The sequence below is a fragment of the Furipterus horrens genome, unplaced genomic scaffold (genome assembly GCF_987537825.1).
Source record: "Furipterus horrens unplaced genomic scaffold, mFurHor1.1.pri manual_scaffold_5, whole genome shotgun sequence".
In the NCBI taxonomy this organism is placed as follows: Eukaryota; Metazoa; Chordata; class Mammalia; order Chiroptera; family Furipteridae; genus Furipterus; species Furipterus horrens.
The window spans coordinates 143,309,178-143,328,452 of NW_028327175.1; the positions used below are offsets into that span (position 1 = coordinate 143,309,178).

The 19,275-nt window shown below is 40.8% G+C and overlaps 1 protein-coding gene across 1 annotated transcript in view; it reads right to left on the bottom strand.

Annotated features, from left to right (window-relative positions):
* The window catches only part of PAPSS2 (3'-phosphoadenosine 5'-phosphosulfate synthase 2), a 78,711-nt gene extending 73,219 nt beyond the window's left edge, over positions 1-5,492 (bottom strand). The window contains exon 1 of the mRNA XM_090278027.1: positions 5,347-5,492. Coding sequence (XP_090134153.1) covers positions 5,347-5,373 — 27 coding nt within the window. The 5' untranslated portion in view covers positions 5,374-5,492. The remainder of the gene's footprint in view (positions 1-5,346) is intronic.
* Between the last annotated feature and the right edge of the window lie 13,783 nt (positions 5,493-19,275).

A 19,275-nucleotide genomic window follows, 5' to 3' on the forward strand; every position in this document is an offset into this window, starting at 1 on the left:
TAATCTTTATCAGCAGAGAAGCAAAGGGAGCTTAGACACCAGTGTGAGTCTAAGAAAGGGATTGCTCCTGCACCTGCTGCTGGGTTTGGGCAGAGAGGGGCCAAAGAGCTTTGGAGACTCTGCAAGGTGGGGGCACTGGGTGTGTTTTTTATCTCAAATAGGCCCCAGAGAAGAGGAGGCATCAGATTCCCCGCAGCCCACAAAGCCCCGAAAAGTCCCACCACGGTTTCAGAAGACAGCAGTGTGCTGGGAGTGTGGAGAAAGTATCAAGTCTCATTGAGGTCCCCCGGGGAGTCGTGCTGGAGCAGCACAGTGACCTTAGGGTCTCCAAAGAGAGCATGGAAGAAGCAAGAAGAGGTGCTGAAACTGGAGGGCACTTTCAGACAGGATTGTGCTTGTCCTGGACCAACACTAAGGACAAGACAGGACATTGAACATCTCTCAGGATGCCTGCAAAGGTAGAGGCTACCAGGACAGGATGAGCATCCCCCTACTCCAGGTCTTAGCAATTTTAGGGGGGTTAAAGGATTAAATTAAATTAAATATACATGACTTAAGTTTACTTGTTCTTAAAGTGCTCCCTTAATAAGAATAATATAGGTATTATATGAAACATTAACTGTACATAGGAATCAAGAGGAGGCAGAGATTTTTTTCCAACAATGATGGTCTAGATTATACACACCTATTCTTCCATGAAAACAAATGAAAAAAGGGCTGGTTATAATATAACATAATCTCATTCAAAGCATCAAAAGGCTTACAAGATCGGAAGAAGCTGCCAGGCCAAAATCTGCAGGAAAGCGGGGGCCTAAGAGGTAAGCAAGCAGGGAGGCGTTTTTATCCTGATAAGGGTAGATCGGAACTGATTTTGACAGCTTCACCAGGGAGGTGAAACAAATCAGGGCTCAGAACCCTTGCAAGTGGGGTGAATAAAAAGGTCTTCCTTACATTAAGCTGAGGGTCTTAAGAGTCACACCTTAAAAATAAGAGTGAACCAGAATATCCCCACCTCCCACACTGAGAGGCTGCAAGGGCAGTGGCCTTGGCATTGAAAGTATACTAGAGAGGTGGGGTCCCTGAGAAGTTGTATTCAGAGGCTGGCCCTTGTGCGCAAAATCACAACTCAAATTTACATCTCCTGGGTGGTCCAAAAAACTTTTGAGTGGTAATTTTAGATTTAAGTGGTCCTAAACTGAAAATGCCACCAGGCACCTGGCAGAAACAAAAGCAAATCTTTAGTGGGAAGGAAAGGCCATTCATCCTAAGCTTCAAAGAATCCCTGAAAGTAATTTTTTAGTGGTAATGACAAAGACCCAGGCAAAAATAAGCAAGCCCACAAGAACAGATAGATAAGAGGCGAGAGGGAGGAATCAAAGAAAATTCTATATCCTAAAAGCAAACGTATTTGCTAATGAATTTTGTAGCCATTTATGCAACAAATATTTATTGAGTACCTACTCTGTGCCAGGCTCTGTGCCAGGTTGTGGGCATATATGCCATTTCAGCTGTCATGGGAACAAATCACCCAGGGGATGAAAGGTTAGTGGAACTGCCATTCTATTTATGTTTATTTACCTTTAGTTTCTGTGTTTTTCTACGACTTCCAGACACAAGGACCAATGCGTGTCCATTACTATTTAGTGATAGATTCTGAAATAATCAGTAATCTCCAAGGACTGAGACTGACATCATTGATTCCTTTCCCAGACTCTCAGTCCCTAAATGTTCCACGTTTAAGCCTAATTATCCCCTAAGCCAAGCACAGAGCCACGTACATTAACAGAAAGGTGATGAAAGACAAAGAAAACTATATCAGAGTCATAAAACTCGGAGTTAAGTACATTTATCCTGAACTGTAAAAGTCCAAACAGATGATCTTAGAAAAAGAGCATAAAATGGACATTAATTTTAAGGTAGATATGGAAACACATGAAGGCACAGGGAGGATGGAAAGAGTTTAATTCAAAATGTGCATGTACCTATAGATTGCCTTTCTTGGTCAAGGTGCTTAGCAAACTCTTGCTGATATTTGGGTTCCTCTGGTACATTTATACTAATTATCAATCATTGTCTTCTCTCTAGCTTTTCACAGTAAGAATTCAAATAGTCAGCCTATACACTTCTGCATTTTGTTTGCTCTTGTTATATTTTATATAAATATTATGGCGGTTGTCATTTACTGAGCCTTTGGAACAGTATGACTCGTGCTTTGTCCTCCATGTTTGCCAAACCACAACAGCATGGTGGGATAATAATAATAGCTACTTATTCTGGGCCTGGAAATACGTAAGACACTTTTTAGGAGTTACTTACTCCTTAGAATTCTAAGGGGTAAGTCATTGTTAACCCCATTTTGTGCCCCAAGTTGGACAGACCTGGATTCAAATCCTGCCCTGCTTTTGTCGCTTCTTCTTCCTTAAAGATGAGGCTCAGTTCTTCTGGGTGAAGGCTGCTGTGGGGATGAAATGAAATCCAGTGTGGCTGAGTTCCTACTTCTAGGGAGTACTCGTTTCTTCTTTCGTGAAATGGTTACTCATCATGAAATTCATGTCTTGCTTTAGGCAGCATTTTCAAACAGGAAACAATCTCTTACATTTATGAAAAGTTTTACACTTTCTATACCCCTTCATTCCTTTACAACCACTGGCTGTTTGATCCTTTGGAAAATACTTTAATACCTTCATTGACATTTTAGATTTGTTGTCTTCAGGACAAAATATAACTGTCAGCCTTGAAAAATGCTAATCCAGGGAGTTATGCAAGAAGAAAGGACTGGACCCTGCCTTTCTTTCCAGTCCTCTGGCGGTAATGCTTCCTTTCTTCTCCTAGGTATCTGTGTGTGTGTGTAAGCAGTGTGAGAGGTGGCTAGTGTTGGAGCTAAGCCAAGGGAGGGATGTTACACACAGGTGTCCTGGGTTTCTACAATAAGGATGCCTAGCACAGAAGGAATGCCCCTTATAAAAGAACATTTCGTTTATTTATTTCTTCCTCAAGCTTGTGAGAAAATCATCCTAACTTCTCTTATTTAAATCAAAACTATGTACTTACCCTTCTTACAGTGGTCAGGATTGAAAGGATTCATTAGAGTGGCAAAAAATCCTGGGAAAGATGTATTTACCCCAGTATACCCCTTGGCACACAGTAGGGACTCAACAAATATTTGAAGTTACTGCAGTGATTGTAGTGTGTCCTCTGTTGACAATGCAGAAAGAAAATAAAGCAACAATTCCTCACTTCTAGGATCGTTTCTTAGATCAGCAAGATTCCCTTGTCAAATTACTGACTAGCTGAGAGGTCACACAGGTGAAACAGCTTTTGTTTTGGCCTGCAAGGCTTTAAAATACATTTTGAATTAATATTTAAAGCTTCAGAGATTTCATATACATTTTCAGCTGGCTTGCTTTACCAGTGGTATCTATCTGGCCCTTTTGAGAACTTGTGCCGGTGCCTGGATTATAACTGTGTTGGCTAAATAATGTTCAGAAGTCCTCTTAGCTATATCAGGTGTTAATTTAATCCTATAAAGAACATCTTAATTTAATCCTATAATGAACACACACCCCAAACACCCCAAACAAAAACTAGAAGGTTCAAAATGTGTAAATACAAAACCCAAACCCTCTGGCCCTCAAATTTCTCACTCTCTGAGAACTGAGTGTGCAGGTCCCACTATCAGCTTGTAAACCCCTCTTTCTCAAACCGTCCTCTTCACCGGTTCTTGCTAACTGGGGGCCTGAAGGGGAAAGACCATATGCTCTTTCATTACTAATGCTTAAAAAAGCCCACCTCTATCAGAACTGGGAAGGAATTCTTAACACAAGCAGCAAGGAAACATTAAAACTCCACTGACATAAAAATCTACTAAATGCCATAGTAGCTTGATATTAAGAAGATACTCTTTAGAATTTGACAGAAATTAATCAAATGAAGTAGACCTAAACTGCAAGTGATTTTCAGTTAACAATATATTACAATATGGAGAGTCTCCCCACTTTAAAATCATTCCTATTGAAGGCAGATAGATCCTAACCATTCTCCCTTTTCAAACTGATGCTATCTCCCTGATGGACCCCCCTTTGCTGGTCCAGAGTGGTCCCCTGAAGCCACAGAGCCCCCACACCCTTTCCCTTGCTCCTGAAGCCCACACTTCTAGCCCCTGCCTGGCCCCTTTGCTCTCTTTCCCCAATTCTTGTTTATTTTTTCATCTCTCCCCTGGCCCACCACGAATACACTTTAAAGATATTTCAGTAATAAGCATTATATAATAATAATGTTATACATTACTAATATATTGCATTAATAATACATTTCTATTACTTATAGTAATAAACGTTTATTGAGCACTTACTCTATGCCAAGCACAAGTTTAACTAAGAGAGGTCCATTCATTGAGTAACCACCATAATCACCTGAGGCTTGCAGTGTGGTAAAGGTGAATGTTGAGCAGTCAGTCTGCTGGGTGGGATGGTAACAAGGCTTGCAGACCACCTCTGCGGTCCAAATGCTGTCTACAAGGCTCCTTCCAACTCTTAAGACTATGATTACTGCTGGGGTATTTAAGGATGTGAAATTTATAGAAGCCCCTATTGCTAAATGGATAAGGAACTTTTGTCTTTAACAAGCCCACTATTTCTCATAAAAGGGATGTCCCAGATTAATTCTGGATAAAACTGAGCCTCCTCAGAACAATCCCCTCAGCTTACTCTAAGGCAAGGAATCTCCCAAGACTGAACTTGAGGTGCCACCCGATGCCAACAGGGAGCTGAATTAAGCTAAGGGTTAAATCCTGCCAGTGTAGAAAAGCAATTTCCTCCAGTAAGTCCAGATAATTGCAGTTTCCTCAATGAAAGTCTGTCATTCAAGTCCACTACGAGGAGGTTCAATAGACAAAGTTCCAATGACTGTCGCTGACGTGTACCCCGCGGCCAGACCTAGCAGAACCAGCCTCAGGTCAGCCTGCCACCCACTCGGATATCATATAGAAAAGGCGGGTCTGGAAAAGCTCTCCGGGAAGAAAGGATATCTCCTATCTATGGTCCTTTCTTTTGATTGGGACCTACTCCGAAAGCTCTGGAGGTCTAGCCAGGAATGACCACATTAAGGAGGGTAGGTTCCTAGAGGTGCGAGGGGAGGGGGACCGGCTGGCTGGCGAGGGCTGCCCGGGGAATCCCGGCCGAGCCTCGCCCTCCAGCTTGCCTCCTCTTCCTCCTCCTCCTCCTGGCGCCCAAGCCTCCTAGCCGTGGCTGCTCGCCTCCTCCCAGGGAGGGTGGGATCCAAGTGCCCCGGGAGGTTCGGCGCCGCCCGGTTGGAAGGGAGGAGGAAGGCAAGCGACTCGAAGCCTACCGTCTTCTGCTTCTTGACCCCCGACATGCTGGCTGGCGGCGGTGGCGCCCGGCGCGCTGGAACTCGGAGCCGGCTCTTTGAGCAGAGACGCTGGGACGCACGGTGGCGGCGGCAGCAGCTGCGGCCAGACTCCCGGGAAGGAGGTATAAAAAGGCTCCGCAGACACGTCGCACTTCCCTTGACCAACCCCCTTCTCCTACTCCTCCTCCCTCAGCGCTCCTCTCCGCCCAGTCGGCTCCGCTGGCAGCGCCCAGCCCAGGGGACCCGGCCGCCGCCTGGGCGGGGTCGGCCCGGCTCCCTATTCGTGGGAGCTGTTCGGCCTGCTCGGTCGGAGGCAGGACCTTGCAAGCCCGCGGGGCAGACCCGCAGGCCCGGCGCGCAGCCCGGGGTCAAATTCAGCCTCTCCTTTCCCACTTCCAGAGCATCCCCCCCACCCCCCTTCCCACTCCACCCACGCCTCTTCTAAGAAGTCTTCCTGACTCTGGGACCTGAGAGGTTATTTGGTTAAGGACAAGGATTCTTGAAACCGCTAGACCTGTTGGCATGGTCTTCAGTGGGCATCGACGCCCAGCTTGCCTTCATTTGCAGTACTCACGGCGACGGGCAACCTTAACTGATGCTCACGCTGCGCTCTGCTGAGCTTTGCCTTAAGGCTCATGCGCTGGGGCACCGGGCACTGCGTCCTACATTCTCATTTTATAAATGAAGCTATGGAGGCTTTCAGACTTTCTCGAGGCCACATTCCAAGTGAGGGGATTCAAAGCCCAACTCTCAGCCTGGACAGTCTAGGCTTTATGGACCAGCATCATCATATAGGATGATGATGAAGTCATTAGTCGTGTTGCTTGCCCATCAATAATGTATGGGCTGGGCTTGGTGGCTAAAGGGTTTATATGTATTCACCCCTTTGGAGCTCACAATATTTTCCTGTGTTACAGATGGTCCAGGTGAGGCACTCCTCTTATTCATGAAACCAAGTAAGCAAGGCCAGCCCCCAAAAGGTGGCCAGTGGTAGGCCGGTGACTTGTTTCCGTTCATGCCCAGAAGTATTCCTCTGGTATTTCTCTGTGTTAGGCAACTAGACAAGATCAGACTCCTGGGAAAGAGTAAAAACAAGCCCAAGGTGAGGTCTTAAGGCTAGACCCCTGGGCACAGAGTACAGCGTAAGACAATTCTCTTAAAGAACCCAAATGTCAGGGACAAGCTGAGGTATGGAGGAGAGAAGCTGTGAATAGTGACAGATACCTTGAGGGCAATAACGGTCTCACCTCACTTGGTAGCTTAACTCCTTGCACAATGCCACACTACAACAGAACAGTAGGAGAGTGGGAGGAAAAGAACCCTGAAGATACACAAAAGCCACACTGCTCATTCCAACTTGGGTCTTCTGTGGAAGGGCTGGAAAAGTTATACACTAGAAGGATGAGGGATGGACTTTTCTTTCTTTCCTAATTGTGTTTCTGGAAGACTGCCAGCTTTCCAGACAGACACCTGAAGATCTGAGTATTCATTGACTGCCCTTCTCCATGGAAAGATGGGAAAGAAAAACAAATTAGGAGTCAAAATCTGAAAAGGAAGCCTACATGTTTTTACAGTGTCGAAATGTCAGTATATTTATTTTTCTTACTCATTTTGAGTAAGCTGCCACTGCTCCCTTCAACTATGAGCAGTTAGAGGGCAAATACTGGGTTTGAATTTCTGTATTGCACACAAACTAGTACATTTTGAATTTATGTGGTTTAACGAGTAATATCCCATTCTAATTTCATTGGAAAAAATACTTTTGTATCAGTTTCAACCATATCTTGGACCCTGCCAGATCCTGCCCTAAGAGAAAAGGTAAATAAAGTGTGGATGGAGAAATAGCAATTTGCATGATTGTATTTTTTTTCCTATTGCCTTTAAAAAACTTGTGTTCTTGACACAGAAGGAAATTAAAGGCAAACCCCTAGGGCTACTTCCCTGTATTTTCTAGATGGGCAATGTAACATGGGGTGCTGAGAGGAGGAGGTCATCTGAACCTAGTCGCTAGCTGGGCAGTTGAGACTCAAACCGAGGCCAGCTGAGTCCCCAAATGCTCTGTGTGTGGCATCACTCGGCCTCTAGGTCAACTATTTCAAGACCCCATAATAAATTAGACTGTTTATCTTGTTTTAAATTTGATCAATTCTGAACTAGTACTTTGGAAACAGATATTCTTTTACTACTTCCAAAGGCTTGTGAAATAGGAGGCCTGTGCTCCCTCAGACCCAAGCTGTGGTTGTTTCAGATCCTTTAACGTCACACATCATCAGTTTAGTTGTAATGCAGCATGGCAACTCACTGAAAAGTAAAACAATCATTTTACTTCACTCTCCCAGGGTTATTCTTTTAAAGGGAATGTCTTGAATTCTTTTTCATCTCACTTCCCTAAGTGAGAACATTCCTTCTGAAAAGATATGAGCAGCTAGCAGCTTAATTTTTGGAGTCTATGATTCCAGCCCATCAGAAGGGGGAGAAGATTCATTCATGGGAAAGGAGGAAGGGTTGAGGATTGTCCTTTCATATGGACACACTCTCCATATTTTTCTCAGTAGTGTTCCCTCCAAGACTCCAATGTAAAACTCTGTGGCCTACACTGCTTGTACCAACTCATCAGAGACTACTCACAACACTTACTGAGGGTTTTTTTTTTTTCTTTTTCCCATTTCTATTTTCTTATTTCCAGAAACTGACTGGGCTTTAATCATTAACTTACTGAGTTAGTGCTTATAACGTGGTCCTTTTATTGTTTAGAAAAGATGGAATCAGTCTCCTCACTCAAATAAGCAAAAGAAATACATATACAAAGAATGACAGCGTTGGTGAGATGTTTATGCCATGGGTTCTCCAACCCATTTGGGTGGGAGGAAGTCATCTGGTTTTAGGGGACTTAACTTGAAGGCACCGCCCCCTGGATCACCATTGCCCCCTAGTGGCTGTGATGCACAGAGACCTAACGGTTGAAGCCCCCTGTACAAAAATAAGTTCATTCAGTTCCCTTGGGTCAGGGAGCCCTTAAAGGAAGTCCATTAGGATCCAAACACTCTTTCTAGGCCCAAGTACCAACAAGAGCAGCAAGATGTAGTCCCTGTTTTCAAGAAACTCACGATCTAGTAATGGAGACAGACCCTGTCCCCCTACAGTCGCCCCAATTATTTTAATACAGTACATGGCTTGGACAGGGAAAAACGACATTTTGTTTTGACTTAAAACACATGCATTTCAGTAACCTTTGATGTTGGGCTAAGGGCTTCTATTGTGGTATGGATATGCTGGTGGGAGTTCCAAAAAACACTCTCATAATGTATCTTCAACGTTTTCCAGTTTGGGATTTTATAAAGTGGAATTAAAAATTAAGAGCACTTAAATAATCTGAGAGGAGATTCAAGATTTTTACGTACCCCTCCCCCATCCTTGTTCTCTTGCCTGTACCTAATTCAACAGTACAATTTTTTGCAGCTTATAGTTCCAAAGGATCCATCTGTTTCCATAAAAAACACAACTCTTTTTTTCACTCATATACTATTTACTTAAGTCACATCTACTAAAATGACTTAATTACACTAAAAGTTACAATGGCATAGATAGATCTTGGAACAAACACAATGTATATCAGTAACCAGCCAGTCTGGGGAGCAGGGGAGTACAGAAGTATGTGGGCATTTCAGCGCATCCCAATGTCAAAGAGCATCCAGTTTGCTATAGGCATCAGTCATTATGTTTCCCAGAAGAAATGGAGAGCATAGGTTAAACTGGTCAGTTAAAAGAAACAATATTGTGGGAGCACAGAAGAGGCACATTCAACTCAATCAATGTAATCACTTGAACTTTGGAAGGAGGGAGAATGGAGAGAGATGTCAGACTTTCTTGGGGAAGAAGATGATGCATGAACTGAGACTTGAAAGAAGGATAGGCTTTGCCAGCTCTCCCCTCCCCTAAGTGGGGGTGTACGTGAATTCGAAAATTTAAAGGCAGAGCGCTGCATGAAATAACCTGGTATGTTCAGAAAATTATAAGTATCTGTATCGCTGAGCTTAGGAAAGGTAATAGAGTGGGGAAGGCTGTAATAAAGGACATGTCATCTACAATCAGGAAGCTGTGTAATTTTGTGTGCTCTCTTCCTCGTGCTCATCAGAGTGCATTAGCCATGTGCTGGCCTTCCATTTGTTCATTAGTCATCATGTACAAGGATGAAAAGTCACTGTCCTGAGGTGTCCATGGTCTGGTGAGGCAGATGATACGTACACAGATAATTCCAAGGGAATGTGGTCAGTGCCTGAGTAAAGAGATATTTGAAGTAGTAGGGGAAGCACATACACACAATGGCAATGACTGCTGGACTGTGAAGAGATTCCAGGGAGTGGTGATAAGTTAACCTGAGTTTCAGTGACAAAAGAAAGGCAGACAGGAGGGTGATCTGTACCATGGCTCAGGCTGTCTGGGCTGTTGTTTTTGGCTCTATAAAGCATTCACTTCCTCCCCTGCCATTCCATTTGCCACCTTCCAGAATTGCCCCAGTCTGTCATTAAAGACCCAAGTAGAGCAGAGAAATGCTGCTGACTGCCAGACTGCACAGCAACACTGACCCTACCACCAGAAGTCTGCCACAGAGCTCAGGCAGCCAGAGGAAAAAGCCCACACTCCCAGGCAAACGTAGTGTTCTTTTCCTTCTTCTTGGGTGGAAGACAGTCCGAAGTTATGGTCTGCCCTGTGCATTAGTTTAAAAGGAAGTGCAATTATTAGTATACGTACCCACCTTTTTCAAAGTAGAAACAATATTTAGGGACATTCACTCCAAAATTCAACAAACCACAGTGAAAACAAGTTACATTTGTTTAATATCAGGCAAATAATTTACATCAGTCAATTAATTGCCTGAATTTTCAACCTTCAACAAGTTCTTTTAAAAGATGTTTAGCAAAGTGGAAGATAACTTAATTCATGTCACTTAGAGGCTTTAAATTACTAGAAAAATATCAAACTCAACTTAGCTAGATTTTAAGACATTTTGTAGGAAGTGAAAAAGGAAGGAGAAAAGAAAGAAGAAAAAAAGTGGAAATTGTGATGTCTGGCCTAAAGTTAGGAAGATATCATAAAACATGATATTTTCAGAGAAATTAGTTACAATTAGAAAAATTTGTCTTTAATGGTAGGACATAAATATTCCATTTAGGAATAACTTATATGGGGTTGAAAGTTAAGTGCTTTTTTTCCCCCAACATAACTGAGATATGTGGTGATATAATAAATTAATATTATAATTATTAGAAAATGCCATAGTGCCATAAATGGATGGTAAATTTGCAAAAAGATTGAATATAATATGTTGGGCATAATTTAATTTATTAGTAGGTCCCAAATCTTCTGAAAACATTTTATAAATTTGAGCAGTCACATCATGAAATGATATGTAGTAAAAAGAATCAGCATACTCTCTCTCTTTCTCTTTCTCTCCATCTCTTTTAGATAAAAGTATAAAATCCTTAATGGACCTCAGGCATCCTGAAAGTATTGTAAGAGTTTTTATGGATGCTAAGCATTTTCTGGAAAAGTAATATTCCTACATACATATTACTATTTTTCAAATGTATTTAGGTGTGGCAGTAAAGAATAAAATTCATATTCACTTAAAATGTTAATCAGAAACAACCTAAGTGCCCATCTGTAGATGAGTGGATCAAAAAACTGTGGTACATTTACACAATGGAATACTATGTAGCAGAAAGAAAGAAGGAACTCCTGCCATTTGCAACAACATGGATGGAACTAGAGAGAATTATGCTTAGTGAAATAAGCCAGGCAAAGAAAGAAAAATACCATATGATATCACCTAATACAGGAAACTAAAGAACAACACAAACAAAGGAACTAAATAGAACAAAGAGCAGAATAGCAGTCAATAGGGGGGAGGGGAGAGGGAGAGAAGGGGGATAAGTAAGGGAAGGGTTTAATTAAAGAGCCTGCATGAAAGACTCATGGACATGGACAACGGGGAGGGATATGATTGTGGGAGAGGGGGTGGGTTGGGTGGGGGAGAGAAATTGGGGGAAAAGGGGACAACTGTAATTGAAAAACGAAAATAAAAAAATAATTAAAAATAAAAAATAAAAAAAAAATAAAATGTTAATCAAATTCATTTTATAATCATTTAATATTTTCAACCATCAAATACTAGAAATACAACTACAATCAGAGGGGTAGTTTTGGTCTCCTAAAGTTAAATGAGGCAATAGTCTCATTATAATAACCATCATAATATTGGTCAAAATTGTTATCTGCACTGCTAAAACAAACATATTTGAACCTTGAAGTCCACTTATTTCAAAACACTGTCTTTTCTCCATGTAAAATCCTCCACACGTGTTTTTCTCTTCTTCACTTTTACTTAGAAAGACAGTTCTGCTCTGGACAGGGGGAAGTTCTCAAAGGTCTCAGCCTTGGCTGTATATTATATTAACTATTTAAGAATCATACACCTGGCTAATTAAAGAAAAATCTGGGGGTGTATCCCAGGTATCAGTAGTTTTTAAAGTTTCTATTGAAGAGATTCATTGGTTATCAAAAGTGAGGTATCATCAAGATGACCTGTTAAATTACAGATTGCTACCCTTCCTCCACACCCAGAATTTCTCATGCAGGAGGTCTAGGATAGGACACCGAATTTACATTTCTAACAAGTTCCCAGGTGATGCTGATGCTGCTGTTCCAGGGACCACATTTTGCAGATGACTGCTTTAGACATAGGCCTTCAAACTCACCCACACCTTTTACTTTTTTATAGGATATGTAGAAAATAAGGAAATTAGCTGTATTGGGGAGACAACCAACTCTAGATCATATTCTTAAAAATCATGCATATTATGAATAAAGTGTCTTACAGGGTTAATGGGAAAGGAAATAAAATTTATCAGGAGTTCTCAACTCTGACTGATCATATAACTCACAATTGGAGACTGAAAAGAAAACTCAGCTGCCTGGGCTTCCCTCCCTCCCTCTCTGGCTCCACACCTCTGGCAGGGATTGTATTTTGCAGCCAGGTTGGCAGTCTGTTCTAGCCCACTGGCTCTCCCGTTTCGCTGCACACAGATCCCCGGGGGTGCTTGTTAAAATGCACATTCCTGAATCCCACCCTTGCAATTCGTCTGTGAGATCACTTAGCTCTAATTCTGGTGGTGGATTTTTAATTAGGCCTTGGTGCTTTTCCTCCCCGATGTTCGTTTATTCTGAGTTCTTTCTTCTTTATAAGGGCTTTAGGCTTTAAATTCAGAAGACTCTAGCTATATTTTCTACTTTGTATCCTGAGCCCAGAATGGTCTTGCTTGAATAGTAGAGGACTAGGATGGGAAAATATTAAGTATGAAAACCAGTTAATACTTAAAAAGTATTGCTGCACCATACCATTTTTTAAAAAATTATTTATTGAATAATTTATCCATTTTTCTATTGGTTTGTGGTGTTTCCCCCATGATGCATAATCTTAGCTGGCAGGGCTTTCCCTTAGCAACTGTTAGTAATAAATTGCAACCAATCCTTATGACTCCCCACCAATGAGCCCCTATGGGAAACAGCTCAATTACAGATAATAACTTGGAATGTTTGTGCCCATTTGCTCTTCCAAACTGGTGTGGGACAGGGCCCGTGACTTGCTTCTAACCAATGAAATGTGGCAAAACTGATGGGAGTCTGTGATTCTGTCCATGGGATTACATAAGAATGTAGCCTGTGTTTTGCAATAGAGTGTTTCTCCTTTTTGGACTTTGAAGATGTAAGATGTCATGAATACTACAACCACAAAGAGATGAATTAATTCTGCTAACAACCCAAGGGAGCTTAGAAGAGGATCCTTTCCCAATTGAACCTCCAGTTGAGAACCAAGGGGACACCTTCATTGTAGCCTGTGAGACCCAAAGCAGAGGACCCAGCTAAGCCATGACTCCGAAACTCCAGTGGGATAATAAACATGTGGTTTTAAGCCTCTAAATTTGTGCTAATTTGTATGCGGCACAGAACACTAATACAGTGATGACAACTAAATAAACTGTGGGACCCTTCAGTGGAGCATGTTACACATTGGTCTAAAAACTAATGAAACCCTAATAAAATCAGTAGTTTGGTACCAATGTTAATATCTTAGTTTTGATAATTGTACCATAGTCATATATAAGATAGTAATATTATGGGAAGCTGGGTGAGGAGTATACAGGAACTAGATGTACTACTACTGTAATTTTTCTGTAATTCTAAATTTAATTCAAAATAAAAATATTAATAAAATGAATCTCTAGCAATAATTCATGCTATCAGTCTTAGGAGGGGTTCTGTTTTATTTTATTTGAAGTCTAAAAGGGAAAGAGGAGGTAGAAAGAGACAAAACAAAAGGAAAAAGGGATGATTAGAAAGCATGTGACCATTTTGTGATGAGAAGATATTATGCGTTGGAATTAACTGTGCTGCGAGCCGTGAGAGATGCCAAGGACCGCGCTGAGCTTTGCCGGCCTGCACCTGAGTGCAGTGGAAAGGACAACGCGGGAGCTTTAGGGCTGATGTGTCTGCACACCCAGAACTGGATCTTTTCACCAGCCCAGGTCAGATTGACATGAAGAGGGCCAGGCAACTGCTCCAAATGTGGAGAAGGCAGAAATTTAAATGTGAGACAGAGAGGAACTCAGTATTGGCAGCAGAAGCTGAAAGATGACGAAACCAGAAAAGCCATTTATCAGCTGCCATGAGGCAATGGAACCCACGCAGAGCTCTGAGGGAGACAGAGAAGCACAGATATTACAGAAGCAGGGACCTGGCAGAACTGCGTTACGAGAGTGTTGGATTTCCGGGAGCAGGAGCGAAGGGCCCTTGGTGCTGGGCCAGCAGAGCTGCTGGGATGCAAAGCCCTACCGGTGTTTCTCTCACAGGAATCCAAGAAGACTTTCTGATCAGATTAGAAAGAAGGCTCCTCGGATCAGAAACTCTGGTTTGCCAGTAATATGTTCTTTCACATCAGCCCCGCGAAACACAATAAGCACCTTGGGAAGCTGTCTGCCCAACATCATTGTCGTTTACGTGGCACTGTACCACGAGACTTTGCTTTTGTTCAGGCTTTCCTTAAGCTCTAGGCTGGGGCAGCTGGGGAAATAAGCCTTTGACTATGGAATTCACCAAATTCCACCTAAAGACACGTGAGGACGTTTGTGCAATAGTTCATCTCTCTGATGGCTGGTGCTTGTCGTTGGACTGAGCATTCCGGAACCTCCCTGCCCACGTTTTTCAGCACCACTAAAACTTCAGAACTTACCCTACCGGCGCTTAGGAGTTTTCACAAATTATTGTTGCCTTTGGCTTCCTACCGTGTCCTTTGCAGACTTGGGAATGAATAGTGGTCAACTGAAGTTTATGCCTTCAAGCAGGAGATCACAATTTACAAGTAATATCAAATATCTATACTTTCACTAGTAAATTCCACAGAGGCAATCAATTCTCACAGAATGTTTGCTTGATTTTTGCCAAATTCTTGAATTCGTAGCCAACTTAATGGTATAATTCAAGCATGATTTGCCAAATCGGATTGCATCTACAGTGAAATTATTCAAATTAGACATATAAAGTGAAGCCTCTTTCAGCTTTAGCACTACATATGCCAGAATTTCACTTGTTCATCAATGACATGAGCTGCTTCTTTGCTGAATAACAGCTTTTGAAGAGTAGAAGAATATTTTCTCTGTATGTGTGTCTCTCTTGGTGCTATTCACAATGTAAGAACTACAGACTCATTTTTAAGTTTAATCTTCATTATTAACATTTACTATCTTAACTGTAGACCAAGGATCAATAAAATATTACCCAGCCCAAGCTAGGAATGGTTTATTTATTTATTTATTTATTTATTTATTTATTTATATATTTTTATCCTCACCCAAGGACATGCTTATTGATGTTAGAGAGAGAGGGGAAGGAAGAGAGGGAAAGAAACATCAATGTGAGAGAGTAACATTGATGGTTGTCTCTCATATGCACCTCAACCAGAAACCAAACCCACAATCCAGGTATGTGCCCTGACTAGGAATTGAACCCTCTATGCTTCAGTTTATGGGACAAAACTCCAACCAACTGAACCACACCACCTAGGGCGAGGAATGGTTTTTACATTTTTAAATGGTTGAAAATATTCAAAAGAAGAATAATATTTCATGATATATGAAAATTATGTGAAAGTCAAATTTTGGTATGTATAAAGAAAGTTTTGATGGAACCCAGCGAGGGTCATTGCTTTATGTACTGTCTAGAGCTGCTTTTGCACAAGGACAGAGGTCAGTAGTTGCAAGAGAGACCATGTAGCCTACAAAGTCTGAAATATTTATTCTCTGGCCCTTTACACAAAAAGACTGACTTCTGCTCTGGACAATCATCTGAAAAATAAAGCAAGCCTTGATTTGTAGCATTTGCCTATTTCTATAGTAAAAATATGCCTACCAACCTCAGCCAGGATTCTAGTCTGGGTTTGTGCTCCCATCTTCATTTTATCTGTCTCTCCAGAGTGGCCTGAAACAGTAACGCACTACAGTTCTAATCAGGGGGCCCTGATGTGGCCCCTTCTACTCCTTTAGAACATTACAGTAATGACTAGCAATGTATTGGCTCTCATAACTTGTATCCATGAAAATCAGCAACAAGTTACTCTCCTTTGCCTCTTGGGCAAGCTGTTAACTCAGTTCTATCTACACACCTGCATGCCTCCCAATGTTATTTGCATGATCCTTTCAGAAGAATACCAGTTTTTTCAAAGGTGAGGATTAGAACATCAATTTTTTTTCCTTTTAGAAGAAATATATCATACATATTCCAAATTATGAACCAAAGATATTTCCATATTTTTAAATGGTAGTATTTCAAACTTACAGCATGAACTATTGGCTCACTCCATATTCAGTGCGAGCAAACCTTACAGAATAAGCAGAAGATAGAGAGCACTTGTAGGAGCTGTGATATTGACAACATTCCTTCCATCCTGAAATATTGCTGCACTATGAAGTGTAAAGCAGGCTTTAAAAAATGAGATCCTGGGACTCCTAGCTAAATCAATTATTAAGTGCTTTTCATCCATACTCACTACTCTGTTCATGCTGGTATGTGAAATCTTTACTCCTGATAAAATGAGTCAGCCAAGTTGGGAACGTTTTTTCAAAACTGAAAATAAAATGCTAATAAGTCGAACCTGTTTGTACTTGCATCATAAAAAATCACCGTTTCTAATAGGAGTTGTGAAATTATACAGTATATAAAACCAAAACTTTAAAAAGCTATTCTAACAGGAAGCAACAATCATTTTAATTCATTTGTCATATATAAGCCTGGCAATGTTGACTTATGCATATGTAGTAGATACACACAAGATACAAACTTCCTCAAAGATGGTGGAGATATGAAGTAAGTTTGGAAAAAAATTATCTGTTGGAGTCTGTAAACATTTTTCTGTATAAAAAGCTATTCTCAAACTTAGTCCTGGTTACCCATTCCATTCATTAATCCACTTGGCCATGGATACCCTTCTTCATATTAGAATTCGGCTGAGAAAGCTTTAGCTTAACCCATCCATGGCCCAACAATTGGGTTCTTTTACAAATACAAATTCCCAAGGTAGTGCAACAAAGTGAGGTTGAGTTGTTAAAATTAATTTGTTATTTTAGGTCCAGTGCCTAGTTGGCTAAGTCATGACAATAAACCTAATGTACATTGTACTTGACACTATTCTAAGTGCCTTACATATATCAACATTTAACCTTCACAACAACCTATGAAGCAGTTAATATTGCATTCTCATTACATAGAAGAGGAAATGAGGCACAAACAGCTTCAGGACCTAAGTGAAAGGCAAGGCCAGGATTTAAACCCAGAGAGTCTGGTTCCATAGTCCATGCTTCTAACAGCTATGCATGTAACCCCTTCTGTGCCTGTGGATGCAATATTTGTTTTAAAAAAATGTAATAAACTGAATAATGTTCATTAACCTGGAGTTCTTAGTAGAAAATTCATTCTGCATAAGTGAAAAGAGGAGCTTAAATGGTTTTAGAGGCTATATCATTTTTTTTTATTTTAATGCTTCTACTCAAATTGTTTTATTTTTATTTTTCAAATACTTCCAACAACAAGAGTTAACTCCGAACTCCTGAACTATGTTTCCAGACAAGACCTTTCTAGTTGTATTTACTAGCTTTGTTTATACATACTTATCTGGGGAACTTTAAAAAGAACTTGTTCTCAAAAGAAAGAAAGGAAGAAAGAAAGAAAGAAAGAAAGAAAGAAAGAAAGAAAGAAAGAAAGAAAGAAAGAAAGAAAGAAAGAAAGAAAGAAAGGAAGGAAGGAAGGAAGGAAGGAAGGAAGGAAGGAAGGAAGAAAGAAAGAAAAGAAAAAACAAAAAACCCCAACTTCATTTGTTAAGTAGATTTAATGAGCCCATGAAGATGTATTCATAATGTCAAGTTGCTTGGCAAACACTTTACGGGAGATAATAAAGGTATATATTTGCAGGTATATCTTGACTCCCATCTAGGTTGAATAATCACTTGAGTCCGAAGGAAGGAGCTTGAAGTCTATCAAAAACAAACAACAGCAACAATAACAAAAACAGGCATCAGAGCATGTTATTGACCAGACTTCTTTCCTTGCTAGCTTCTAGGGCATAGGAAATAAAATAAGCATTATTTTAAAAATCAAAAATAAACTCTCCTTCTTATTGCATGGGTTAGAGTTCTTTAAATAGATTCCTATATCCAGTTAGAATTCTGAAAAAGTGGTAAAGACTCAGCAACACAAGTCCTTTTTAGGCTTGCCATTGCCTGGTCTAGGAGAAGAGATCCTGTCGCTCACTTACTTTTACTCCACAGTAAAAAGAACATCAAGTCCTTGTAACTTCCCTAGCTGACGTGGAGGGTGGGGCAGATGAGTTGGGGATTTGCTGAGTTGAGTCTGATGCAACTTCAAGGAGTCAGGATGTTTGCAATGTGGTTTTGGCTGTGCCATGAGACAGAAGCAAGGCCTAGAACAATCTCTTCTTTCTTTCTGTCTTTTTTTTTTTTTTAATAAAAGACTTTATTGAAATAGAATTCACATACCATAAAATTCACCAATTCAAAGTGTACAGTTCAATGGGTTTTAGTGTATTCAGAGCTGTGCTATACATCCTGCACCAAAATCAAATATAGAATATTTTCATTATCCCCCCAAAAAACCCACATTCCTTGGCCATCACCCCACATTTCCCCCATCCTTCAGCCAATGGCAACCACTAATCTTCTTTCTGTCTCTACAGACTTGCCTGTTTTAGATATTTTGTATGAATGGACTCATACAACATGTGGCCTTTTGTGTCTGGCTTCTTTCCGTTAGCATAATATTTTAAGGTTCATCCATGTTATAGCATGCATCAGTACTTTATTTCTTTTTATGGATGATAATATTCTATTGTATGGAAATACCACATTTTCTTTATCCATTTTTGGTGGACATTTGGGTTGTCTCCATTTTTAGCTGTTGTAAATAGTGTTGCTCAGAACATCTATGTGAGAGTTTTTGTGTAGACATATGTTTTCCATTTCTCTTCTTAGGTATATACTATAAGTAGAAATGCTGGTTCATATGCTAACTCTATGTTTAACAATTTGAGGAATTGCTAGACTGTTTTCTGAAGTGGTTGTCTTGGTTTACATTCCCACCAGCAATGTATGAAGGTTCCAAGTTCTCCACATCCTTGTCAACACTTGTTATTGTCTAGCTTTTAAAATTATAGCCATTTTAGTGGATGTGAAGTAGTATCTCATTGTGGTTTTGCTTTGCATTTCCCTGATGGCTGATGATGTTGAACATCTTTTTATGTGCTTATTGGCCATTTGTATAACTTCTTTGGAGAATTTCCTATCC